Source organism: Rutidosis leptorrhynchoides, chromosome 3 (genome assembly GCF_046630445.1).
Source record: "Rutidosis leptorrhynchoides isolate AG116_Rl617_1_P2 chromosome 3, CSIRO_AGI_Rlap_v1, whole genome shotgun sequence".
NCBI classification, from domain to species: domain Eukaryota; kingdom Viridiplantae; phylum Streptophyta; class Magnoliopsida; order Asterales; family Asteraceae; genus Rutidosis; species Rutidosis leptorrhynchoides.
In genome coordinates, this window is record NC_092335.1 from 575,395,355 (window position 1) to 575,408,489 (window position 13,135).

Below are 13,135 nucleotides of genomic sequence, written 5' to 3' on the forward strand. Positions count from 1 at the left end.
TCACAATACAAGTATCGAACCAACCATTGAACATTATTGGACCATCGAAATTAATGAGTTATTAAAGACTTATATATTAAATTTGAAAAGATTTAATGCATTAAATAGAACTTATCTTATACCCTAAGAGCATGAATTAACCAAATTCAAATAAATTAAATAAAAAAATTATTAAAGTAAATTACAGTGTATAATAAATGAACATGTTTCAATAAATAAAAATAGATAAAAATTTCAATTATCACTAGATTTGAAAACACTATCACCATGAAATTTGAAATTCGAATTTGATCAATTATTTAAGAGGTACTTTAATCTTTATAAGATATTTGTCTACAAATATTAATTAATCAATCATTATAATTTTTCTTCTATACTAAAAGAGCCCGAAATTTCCGTCGTCCTATTCATTAAAAAGTTCAAAACGACATTTGCCACTCAAAAGCGCGTCCTTTTAGTGCTTCAAAGTTCAAACATAGATGTATTCAGATGGTTCCCCAGCTAATTACGCTCCAATTCTTCACCTAATTCTCACCAGAGATGGTTCTTTCACCATTTTGATTTCTTGGTTAATTTTTCACGCTCCCGATTTCTATACTAATCCAATTCTATGAGATAGAATCATGTAGTAACGTTTGAAGTTACGATTTTCATTTGATTGTTATTTTCAATCAACGTCGCAAAATGGGGTGGGAAGTGTTTGAATAGTTTGTTTCACAAGATTGAGAATTAGGTTTCAATGAGCTTGAGAAGGAAGCTTTTCTTAATTGATTAGAGAACGATTTGGAGAAATGATTGTGTTCAAACACAACTCAAAATTACCGCCTTTTGCTGCTGTTAATAAAGGTCACCACATCTTTTTAAGTATGAGATATCGTATCAATTTGGTGTAGGTTTATTTGTCACTGGAGTTTTCGTTATCTGTCTCAAGTGTTGTTTAAGCTGTTAGAGGTATTGTATTTACTATAGTTGTTAATTTTTGGTTTTTGTATTTTGAACTATCGATTTCTGATTTGTTCGTTGTTTTGTTTAATGGTTATTTTTTATAAAATGTCTTTGTTTTGCTGTTAATGTGCTATGTTATTGTGTATTAGAATTTTATCAAACCAAAAACATCATGGTATAAAGATTTCGGATTTGAGTGCTTGATTTGTGGAAAAGAGTAGATCGAATGTTTTAACTCCAATAACTGTGCGAACCACGAATTGAAATCTGGATTTTAAGGGCGTAAAACAATTAATGGGATTAACCTTATTCGATTAGAATCGAATAAGTTAATATCTTAGAGTGGAGATTAACTTCGATAACGACCAGAATCTTTATCGGAATTGTATTATCAGCTGGAGAGATGTTACTGTCATTAATTTGGGCACAGTAACATTAATGCATCGAATGTTGTTGAATGAGTGATCTTGTTCGTGTATTTATAAATGTTATGAGGGAATGGTGACGTGGCACATGTCCCTTTCATGGTTGTAACAAACTTTGTTGATCCCAAGGATCGACGTGGCACCTGTCCCTTTCATGGGAATAACTAGCAGATCCTAACAAACTTTCCTAGATTCGTGGGCTGACGTGGCGTGTAACTCATTCTGGGGCAGTGCACTTGCTCCGGGATGGTGTCCCTGTCCCCGACCAGGATACCTAACAGGGAAGACGTGATAGTTCTGAGAGTGTGGTAGATCAGTCCAGGTCGTGACGGATGAATGCCTTAGTTCAGTCAAGAAGGTTTTGCCTGATATTTATTCCAAGTATTCCTTCACGATAGTGTTATGACCGGGCAAGATTGTAGTCGGTTTATAGGTATCTTTGTAAAGGTTGTCTGACATTCACGATCTAACAGGCATTTTTATCTGATGATATGGTTCCTGGCTTCTTAATGTCTCTGCATCCGACTAGGTGATGTCGGTAACCTGCTCATTTGTTCAGGCTGGAACTTTGAGTAACGTTCCGGCTATCCTTTGTTCGGTATGGACTTTTCCGAATGCATGCATAAGTAACCTTCTGATCAAGTTACTAAGGTGAGGTCGGGAAGATGTTACTTGCCCGTGATGGCTCACGTCGGGTACACTCTAGCCGGAATGTTGTTAATAGTGTCTTTCTGAGACGGGCCATTATACGTATCATCAAGTCCCCCCAGTTTGGTAAGGTTGGCTGGAACAGCTGCGTTGCCAAACTTAAAGGAACATACCCACACTCGTGTTGACGTGCAATTAATGCTTGTCGCTTTCTGTCTTAATCATAGTAAAGTATTTCACGTATTTCGTTGCAGTTTTTTAGTCTTGTGAGACCCGCATAGAATATTTGCCTTTATAAGCAACCACTGATCTTCACTTAGATTTTTCTAGTTTCGATATTCTTCATCTTTCATAATACAAAGAAACACTTTTCTTATCTTGCTTGATTGAATCTTTCATCATCTTCTTCTTTATTCATCATGCCTCCCAGACCTTTTAATCCTCTTCATGACGTGTTGCATGCGTCTAGCAACGTTGATCAGGATTATCTTGATAGAGTTTATTATTTATGTCCTCGATTATGAGATTTGGGGCTGGTGATACCTAGGTCTCAACAGCGTGCGTGTGGGCCTCCACCAAATCAATGTGCTATCTATTTGAGACCTTTCAAGGTTTCAAATCTTAGGTACCCATTCACACATTTTTATGAAGGTTCCTAACTTCTACGGCCTCAGCATTGCATGTTTGCATCTTAATAGCGTTCGTGCGATCGTGTTGTTTGAAATTTACTTCAACGGTTTAGGGATGGTCTTGAGTTTGAATATTTTCAGGAGTATATTCCGCCTGACATCGTACCGCAAAGGGTGGTATACGTTTACTGGCGAGATTGATTTTCTTGGGGAGCCGTCAGTGATTGCAGACTACTGGGTGCAATCATTTGTTTTTGCGAACTGCTCTGATTTTCTGTTAAGGAATGCGCAGTTTTATTTGTTTAGGACCGTGACTGTATAACAACCGAGACAGCTATCAGAATTAGGTATAGAGATGGTTGACCAGTTGAGGGGCCTGATGATCCCTCAAAGGACATATGACGAGCATGTGGTGGTGATGGCTAATGTTAGCAATCACTGGAACCATTCTGACAGGATTCCTGTTACTCGGAGAGGTGGAAGAGGTATTTATCCATGTAGTTTTTTCTTACTCTTTCATAATTGTGATTTTTAGAATGACATTTGTGATTTGTGTATTTGACCGTATCAGAGGTTCTTCGGTCGACGAATCTAGATGGAATGGTTTTTATCGACAAAGTGATAGAGGGTGCAGCCCCGACATCTACCCGCCATCGTCGGGCGTCGTCTCCTGATGACTTGGAGTCTTCAAATGGCGGATCCTCAGATGGCGAACTAGTTCGTCGCACTAGGCATCGGGTCGAGTCGACTGCTGCAATTGAAAGTACGCCTTTGACATACTTTTGCCTGTCCCTGCCTGTTTAAAATGTTTCATACTGACTACGTTTTTCATGTAGGTCGTATCGGTGTGGCTCCCGCAGTACCTTTGGTAGAAGGAGTTATCTCCCGGGAGAGGGTGGAGCCGGTTGCTGAAGAGAGGCGGGTGGCTGAGGAAGAGCCGGTTGTTGAGAGAGAGACGGCTCAAGGGCACCGTCCCGTAAAGGAGCTGCCGCTGGCTAATAACAAATGCCATAGAGAATGTGTATGTCCTGCCCTACTGTGATGTTGAGCCATTTCGTGATCTTCTTCACTATGCCTCTTCAGACTATCCAGTGTTTAGGGAGTATTTGGAGTTTATCACTTTTCTAGCTCTGAAAACAGCGTTAGCTTCTCTTTCCGCTACACAGGCACGACATTTACGTTCTCAATTTGCTGTGTTTGCCCAACATATTGTAGCGAACGAGTTAGATCGGAGTGAGGCCGATGCTCGTCACATTCATGATCACTGTGTGATGTTTGAGAACCATAACCGGCGTATGGCAGAGTTGTCGAGCGATAATACCCGACTTGAAAGGGAACTCATGTCGACAAAGGAGGCTTTGGCTTTGTCCCGGGAAGAGTTGCAAGCCTCCAGGGAAGCATTGGAGGCCTCGAAGACGAAATTGGTCCGGGAGAAGGAGATGGTTGCCTTTCTCTCGAATGACAATAAGAAGTTGTCAGAGAAGGTGTCGGCAACACTAGGTGAGCTTAACCGTCTGCAGTTTGGTATTCCCATACTTTTCGCCTGCCTATTAAAGTCTTCTCTTGTGCATCGGTCATTTAATGCTTTTATAGAGGCCATCAAGAAATTAACCACCTTTGAGGTGCTAAGACGAGTGCAGTGTTTCTTGCCGGCTGGTAGTGCAGCCGAAAGGATGAAGAGCAGGTTAAGTTCTTCTTGTGTTCAAGAATGCCGGCAAGCGCATGAGGCTCTTGGCCAAATTAGCTTCGAAGAATTGGATAGGATTTGTAGGGATGAGAATTCATCCGTGGAGGATATTGTAAACTATCAACCGTAGAGATATGCACTCGTTTGTGTTTTTCTTTTGTCGTGAATGTAATGTCTTTACATTTGTTATGTCTCGTGTGTAAACTCGTTTATTTGTATTTTGAGTTGTTTGCTGTTTCATGCAATAACGTAGATATCTAGACTACGCGTGAGCATGGTCGAGATGTTTATACGTTAGAACCAGACCATCAACGATTTGGTCGGATGCTCTCATTATCCGAGAAGGTTCTTCGAGAGGTATCCTCCTACCAATGAAAACTAGAAGGAATTTCTTCTCGCGGTAGGTCTGAAATATGCCAAAATACTTTTGGTTGTGTTTGTGTCATATTCAGAGTTGCTACAGAGTACAAGTATATAAAATGTAATTTTATTGAGAACTCATACTTAGAAATGATTTTGATACATAAGTGTGTTATTCCTCTGTTACCCGTGTGGATGATCAGTCCTCCCGATTACAGGTAGACTACACATGGTATTTCTTCAAATGGAAGGCATGCCAAGGGTGTTGTATTAGGATTCCATATGGTGTTTCCAGGTGGTATGAGCCATAGTCGATTATGCCGACAACCCTGTAAGTTCCTTCCTACTGTGGGCCCAGTTTTCCAACATCCTGTTGTCGGCTGGCTTCGTTACTTCGTAACACTAAGTTGTGTAGCTGAAAGTCTAATGGTTTGACTTTTTTGTTATAATGGTTTGTGATTTTTTGCTTCTTCTCGGCTTGCCGGATGTGTGCTATTGTCCGTCGCTCTTCTAGAGCGTCTAGGTTTTCTCGCAATGCTTTGTCATTCTGCTGTTCATCGAACGTTGTTATTCGATTGGTCGGGACAAGCACTTCAGGCGGGATGACCGCTTCAGTGCCATATACTAGACTAAATGGGGTTTTGTTTGTAGTGTCTTTTGGTGTTGTCCGGTGTGCCCAAAGTACATGTTGGAGTTCATCCACCAATCCATGTCGGTATTGTCCTAGTCTAGCCTTTATTCTAACGACGATATCCCTGTTATTGACCTCAACCTGTCCGTTAGCCTGTGGATATGCCAAGAAAGTGCGATTTTTGAATGTCCATATCTACGCACCAGTCTTTAAAAGGATTGTGTGCAGATTGTGTTCCATTATCACTGACTATTTCGCGTGGTAAGCTGAAACGACAAATGATATCCTCCCATACGAAGGTTAGGATTTTCCTTCCTGTAATCTTGTTTAACGGTCTTGCTTCGATCCACTTGGTAAAGTAATCGATTGCGACGACTAGGAACTTAACATTTCCAACACCTCTTGGGAATGGACCGACAATATCAATCCCCCACTTGCAGAATGACCAAGCGGCGTGTATTGTGACCATTTTACGCCGAGAGGATCTGTTAACGGGGGCATGTATTTGACATGCCTCGCAGTTTACAATCAGATCGTATGTGTCCCGGTATATGTGCAGCCAGAAATAACCCATTCTCTTGATCCTGCTGACTATCATTCTGTAGCCGAAGTGTGCCGAGCAGGCTCCTTCGTGCATTTCTTGTATGACTTCTTTAGCCTTCGTTAGTCCAGCGCATCTCAGATATGGCTCAGTGAATGATTTTCTATACAGGATACCTCCTTTGAAGTGATACATTGGTGCATGCATCCGGATTCTACGAGCTTGTAGTTTGTCTTCCGGGAGGGTACCATCGGTGAGGTATCGTATGAAATGAGTCATCCAACTATCTTCTTCTTCTATGATTGTTGCATGAGGGTATCTTCGTCGGTTGACTTTCTCTCTAGTACTTCCACCATGACCTTTTTGGTGAAGTGATCGTATAGCAGGGAGACAAGCTTGCTTAAAGCATCTGCTTTTTTGTTACGGTTGCGGGGTATTTGCTTGATTTTAAATGCTACGAAGTTTTTGACTAGCAATTTTGCAAGCTCTAGGTATTTTTTCATTGACGTGTCCCTAGCTTCGAAACTACCATTTAGCTGGCTTGCTACTAGTTGTGAGTCAACATAAGCCGTGAGCTGTTGTATATCGATACTTTTTGCTAGGCGTAAACTGACTAGTAGTGCTTCGTATTCAGCCTCATTATTTGAGGCGGCAAATTTTAGCCGGATGGCGTATGTTATCTCTTCTCCACTCGGTGATACAAGGAGCAGACCTATGCCGGCTCCTTCCTTGCTAGATGCCCCGTCTGTATATAAATCCCAGAATTCGTCTGTATCCCTTCTTGTGACGGGAGTTTCACATTGTTTTATCATATCGAAAGGGAGCTCTACCAAGAAGTCTGCCAGGACTTGGCCCTTTACTGAATTACTTGGGAGAAAGCTGATTTCGTGCTCACCGAGTTCAATTGCCCATTTTTCCATCCTTTCGAAAATCTCTGGCCTTGTTAGGACGTGTTTGATTGGTTGGTCCGTGAGGACCTGTATTGGATGTGCTTGAAAATACCGCCGTAACCGCCTTGCCGTGTGCACCAGAGCATAAATTAACTTTTCATAGCCGGGTAGTTTACTTCCCCATTTTGTAATACTTTGTGTAAGATCCTGTTTTCCCAGATGGTTTGGACGCCGTCCAATAGGGTAGGACGCCGTCCTGTTTGGAAGGGCTGGACGTCGTCCACCATTCTGGACGCCGTCCAGATGAACTAGCGGGCCAGTTGTTTTGTTTTTAGATATTTAAAAAGGGTATTTTGGTATTTTCACATTGTGGACGACTTTAAGGCCCCAAGACCAGTTTGGTGGGTGACTTAACTCCTTTTTCATCTACCACATCCTTTTCACTTCAATTCTAGAGAGAGAGAGGAGGTTTTAGTGTGAGAAAGCTCAATCCAAAGAGGAAGAAGCTAGTTTCGAGTTTAAGCTCGAATTTTAAAGTTGTTCCCTACGTCTCTAGCTACGTTGTGATAGCGTTGGTAAGTCCTAACTCCGTGTTTTGAGTTTTAATTGATTTATGGCTAGGGTTTGTACTTTTAAGACTTGTAAGACCCATTTGAGGGTTAAATGGGTGAATTTGGGTTAAATTGTTGCATGAAAACCCCAAGGTTTGCAATCTAGGGTTTGGTCTTGAATTTGATGTTTGAAAGTGTTAATTTTGTTGTTAAAACACTAGTACACTTGTGAATTAGTGTAAGTTTGTTAATGGGTTCAAGTTTAACCAAATTTGTGGGTCTAAGTGTTAAAATGGGTCAAATGGGTAATGGTTGACCTAATTGGGTGAGATGGGTATGAAATAACCAAAGTTGAGTTAGTTGGGGTTAGTAGACTCTAATCACTAGCTTATAGCGATTAATGATGAGTCTTGGCCTTAAATGGGCGGTTTTGTGTAAATTGGTCATTTAATGCATTTGGGTCATTAAATGCTCAAGAGTTAAGTGTTGGTGGCTGGTTCCACAAGTTTGTGTATTGAATGTGTACTTAATGTATTAGGTACTTTGCTTTGAAGCGTACGGAAGTGTAATCATCACCGACGTGTTAAGGTGAGTGGAATAATTATATGCGTTGGTATATAATGTATTTATTTGTGTAGCGTGAGATGTGAAGTGTCGATGTGCTAAGACACCACGTTCACGTAATGAGTGAAGTGTCGATGTGTTAAGACACCACTCGGGGTGAAGTATCGACGTGTTAAGATACCACCCCAAGTAACATGAAGAGTGAAGTGTCAACGTGTTAAGACACCACTCGGGGTGAAGCATCGACGTGTTAAGATGCCACTCTAAGAACTATGACGGGTGAAGTGTCGACGTGTTAAGACGCCACCCGGGGTGAAGTATCGACGTGTTAAGATGCCACCCGTGGGGTTAGTGTACTACGTGTTAAGTACTCTAACGGTTGTTATGAACACCGATGGGAAATGCGAGTACCATTCCTTTGTACTATTGGTTAACCATGGTTATGTGTTGTAGTATTGCATATTAAATCGTTCGTGTTATATGTTATTGTTGTGCTAGCTCGTGATATCGTGGATTTAGCATTGTATTTGAGATGGTATGCTAATTTAGAATGCTACCGCGTATGAGGTATTTGTTGTAAGTGTTTGCAAGTAGGTGCATTATATATATATATATATGTGTATAATTATTGCATTCACTAAGCGTTTTGCTTACCCTCTCGTTGTTTACTCTTTTTAAGCTCCGGTGTGGACAAGGGTAAGGGCTTTCGTTTGGATTAGAGGCCTCCCGCTTGTTTTGGATAGGGGACGCTTTGGAAAGTTTGAATTTTGAAGTTTGACCGAGATTGTGGGTAGTTTAACCCCAAACACCATGCTTTAGGTGTCGTTTAGAAATTAAACTCTTAAAGTCGAAACTTGTATTTTTGAACGAAATCCGTAAAACAACCGATGTGGATCCGATGTTGTAAAACTTGGTTTATTGTGGAAATCTCTTAATTTTACTTATATTGACATGTTGTAAAAAGGGTTTCGTTTAAAAGTGTCGGGAAGCGGGTTTTCCGCTCACGTAAGTTGGACACGGGGATCAGAATCTGGCAGATCATTTGGACGCCGTCCAGATCCTCTGGACTCCGTCCTGGTCTTCTTTGTTAGACGTCGTCCAGATAACTGGACGCCGTCGAGATGCATTGTTTCTGGAAAAAAAATTTTAGCGTGTTTTTGGTATAATGAGGTTTGGGTCGTTACAGAGTGGTATCAGAGCATGGTCTAAGGGATTTAGGCGGCTTGAGATAGGTGCCTAGACTTAGACTTTATTGTGTATGCGCTTTATGCGGGACTTGTACGAGATAGGTCGGGCTGGGGATTGGTTAGTGCCTAGGTTTAGGTGAACTAACTATGCGCTAATTGTTTTGTGTTGTGTTTGCAATCATCAAGTGAGTTAGACGTTGTACTAGCAAGTTAATGCAACGTGTTCGCGTAACAATGATTAGCTACCATTGTTACGGGTTCAAATCGCGTCAAACAAGCGATGTACGATGATTGTTGAGCAAGATGGGGCGGTGAGGTGTATTTGTATATATGTGTTATGTCTTTTCGTTTCATGGTTTAACCTATTTCTGTTTTATAGAATGAAGATGAGAAACATACATGATACCAATGAAGGAGGTACGAGCGAGGACTCCGAGTTTACGGCCAAGGTTGAGGCCAGTATGAAAAGGCATTACACGGCCTTCCTTGAGGACGTTAGGAAGATGTTTCTAGACTCGATTGGCGAGCAAGTAGTCAATCTAGTTAAGGAACAAGTGAAGGTTGTTCTACAAGAAGATAATGTTGGAAAGCGGGACTTCTTTTATAAGAATTTCAAGGATTCTCAACCTCCCACCTTTGAAGGCGAACGAGACCCACTTAAGAGTGCCCGTTAGATCTCCGATATGGAGGGGGCTTTTCGTACTTGTGAATGCCCCCTCGATAAGAAGACGAGGTACGGGTATAGTATGTTAAGGGGCGATGCCAAGTTGTGGTGGGACGCGAAAATCCAACTTTATGGTGAAGAGCAATGCAGGGAATTCACTTGGGATGAATTCAAGGCGGAATTTTTCAAAGAGTACCGAACTTCGGCCGATCTTACTAGACTTAAGGACGAGTTGAGTGCCTTGAGGCAAGGGTCGATGGATTTGAACACTCTCAAATCCGTTTTCCTGTCAAAGACCCAATTTTGCCCGGAGTATGTCGGGAATGATAAAATGTTGAAGGAAGACTTCTATCGATTTTTAAACGACAACTATCAAGAGAAGATTAGTGTAACCATGGTGAAGACTTTTGATGAGTTGTTTGATATGACCAAAGGTTTTGAGGCGCTCGTCTTGAGAAAGAGTAGTTTTACTTTTGGCAAAAGAAAATTTGAGGGTTCGAATCAATCGAACTTTTCAAGCAAGAAGAACAAGAAGGGTTTTGAAAGTGTTGGTAGTATGAAGAAGAGTGCTTCCGGGGGTTTTTCTTATCCGTGCTACAATTGTGGACAAAAGGGGCACATGGCTCGTGATTGTCCGAACCAATCCGCTACAAACAAACTCACTTGTTTTAATTGTAACAAAAAAGGGCACCGAAAGAACGAATGTCCCGAGTTGAGGGGTGATCATGTTAAGAAGTTAGAGAAAGCGGTGGGTACGGATCGGGGGCGAAATTATTTAATGACTAATGATGAGGCCAAGCAATCCAACGAAGTTGTCTCAGGTACTTTCATGGTTAACTATAATCCGACAAGGATCCTATTTGACAGCGGTGCTAATTTATCGTTTGTTTCTCCAAGATTTGTGTCTAAGCTTGATAAACCGCTAGCTAAGTTAAGTCATCCGGTAGAAGTTGAAATAGCGGATGGTAAGATGGTGCTAGGGGTTGATGTTTGTAATGATTGTGATATTGTGTTTGGTACCGAAACATTTAAAATTGATCTTATCCCGATGACCTTGGGTGAATTCGATATTGTCGTTGGTATGGATTGGCTCGATAGTTATAGAGCCGATATTGCATGTCATGAAAAGTCTATTCGTGTGAAGACCCCAAGTGGGGGAGAGTTAAATATTCATGGCGAGAAACGTAGAAGACTTGTGTCATTATGCACTTATGCACGGACACGTTGTTTTCTTGTTAGTGGTGGCATGGCTTTACTTGCTCATGTAGTTGATACTCGTGAAGAGCCACCATCCATTCGTGAAATTCCGGTGGTTAGAGAATTCGAAGACGTTTTTCCGGATGAATTACCGGGTGTTCCGAGGAAAGACAAGTTGAATTTCGCATTGAGTTGGTTCCGGGGGCTACTCCCATTGCTAAAACTCCTTATCGTTTAGCACCAACGGAAATGCAAGAGTTGTTAAATCAAACCCAAGAGTTGCTTGAAAAGGATTTTATCCGACCGAGTGCTTCGCCATGGGACGCTCCGGTTTTATTTGTGAAAAAGAATGATGGTAGTATGCGGATGTGCATCGATTATCAGGAGTTCAATAAAGTGACGATCAAGAATCATTATCTATTGCCTCGGATTGATGATTTGTTTGATCAACTCCAAGGTGCGACTTATTTTTCTAAAATTGACTTACGGTTTGGCTATCACCAAATGCGGGTCCGTGAGGAAGATATTGAGAACACGGCCTTTCGAACGCGTTACGGGAATTTTGAGTTTGTAGTTATGCCTTTTGGTCTTATAAATACACCAGCTGTATTCATGGACCTTATGAACTGAGTGTGCCAACCTATGTTAGATAAGTCGGTGATTGTGTTCATTGACGACATACTTGTCTATTCGAAGAGTATGAAGGAACATGAACATCATTTGCGTGGTGTGTTGAAGACGTTGCGGAAGGAGAAGTTGTATGCAAAATTCTCCAAATGTGAATTTTTGCTAAGGGAAGTTCAATTCCTTGGCCATATTGTGAACAAAGACGGTATTCAAGTAGATCCGGGGAAGATTGAGACGGTAAAGAGTTGGGGACGACCGACTATGCCTACGGAAATCTGAAGTTTTCTCGGGTTGGCTGGTTATTATCGTCGGTTTATCTAACACTTTTCTAAGATCGATTCTCCATTGACGAAGTTGACAAGGAAGAACGCGAGATTTAATTGGGAAAACGAGCAAGAAATTGCTTTCCAATTGTTGAAAGAGAAATTATGTCAAGCTCCGGTTTTAGTGTTGCCGGAAGGTGTAGAAGACATGATGGTTTATTGTGATGCTTCTTTAAATGGGATCGGTTGTGTTCTAATGCAATGAGGTAAAGTCATCATGTATGCCTCTCGACAATTAAAGGAACACGAAAAGAGATATCTGACTCATGATCTTGAATTAGCGGCGGTGGTTCATGCTTTGAAAATTTAGCGCCATTACTTGTATTGTGTCAAGTGTATAATTTATTCGGATCACAAGAGCTTAAAACATCTTTTTGATCAACGAGATTTGAATTACCGTCAACGTAGATGGATGGATGTGGTAAACGATTATGATTGTGAAATACTTTATCATCCGGGTAAGGCGAATGTGGTCGCAGATGCGTTAAGTCGGAAGAGTCAACATCCGGAAATACGAGTAGGATCGTTACGCATGATTATTACTAACGATTTTCTTGTAAAGCTCGGTGAGATTCAAATTGAAGCTTTTGTTAACAATAAGCATGAGGAACGAATCGTGGGGCAAACGGAGTCTATTACTTTAGGTTTGCATGGTTTGTTGTCTTTTCAGGGAAGAGTGTGGGTGCCTAGAATGGGAGATTTTCGACGAGTGCTACTTGATGAAGCATATAAGTCAAATTATTCCATTCATTCGGGCACAACGAAGATGTATCTCGATTTAAAGAAAGAGTATTGGTGGCCGGGCATGAAACGTGATGTTGTAAAGTATGTTGAACAATGTGTCACGTGTTTGCAAGTTAAGGTCGAGCACCAAAAGCTGTATGGTAAGTTACAACCGTTGGAAGTCCCGAAATGGAAATGGGAGCACATTACCATGGACTTCATTACAAAGTTACCAAAGACGGCGAGAACCCAATTTGATAAGATTTGGGTGATAGTTGATCGATTGACGAAAAGTGCTTTGTTTCTTCCCATTCGGGAAACGATATCGTCGGAGGCTTTGTCGAAGTTGTTTATCAAGGAGGTGATATCGAGACATGGGGATCCTATATCTATTATTTCGGATCGGAATACTCGTTTCACATCTCGGTATTGGAATAAGTTTCATGAAAATATGGGTACACAATTGAGAATGAGCACGGCGTACCATCCTCAAACGGACGGTCAAACCGAACGTACGAATCAAACATTGGAGGATATGTTACG

The 13,135-nt window shown here is 41.2% G+C and overlaps 1 protein-coding gene across 1 annotated transcript; it reads right to left on the minus strand.

The window, feature by feature from the left end:
- Positions 1–6,162: 6,162 nt before the first annotated feature.
- LOC139902117 (uncharacterized) lies at positions 6,163–6,786 on the minus strand. Its single transcript, XM_071884771.1, has one exon. It carries the CDS (start codon positions 6,784–6,786, stop codon positions 6,163–6,165), a length of 624 nt encoding a protein of 207 aa, XP_071740872.1.
- Positions 6,787–13,135: the final 6,349 nt, after the last annotated feature.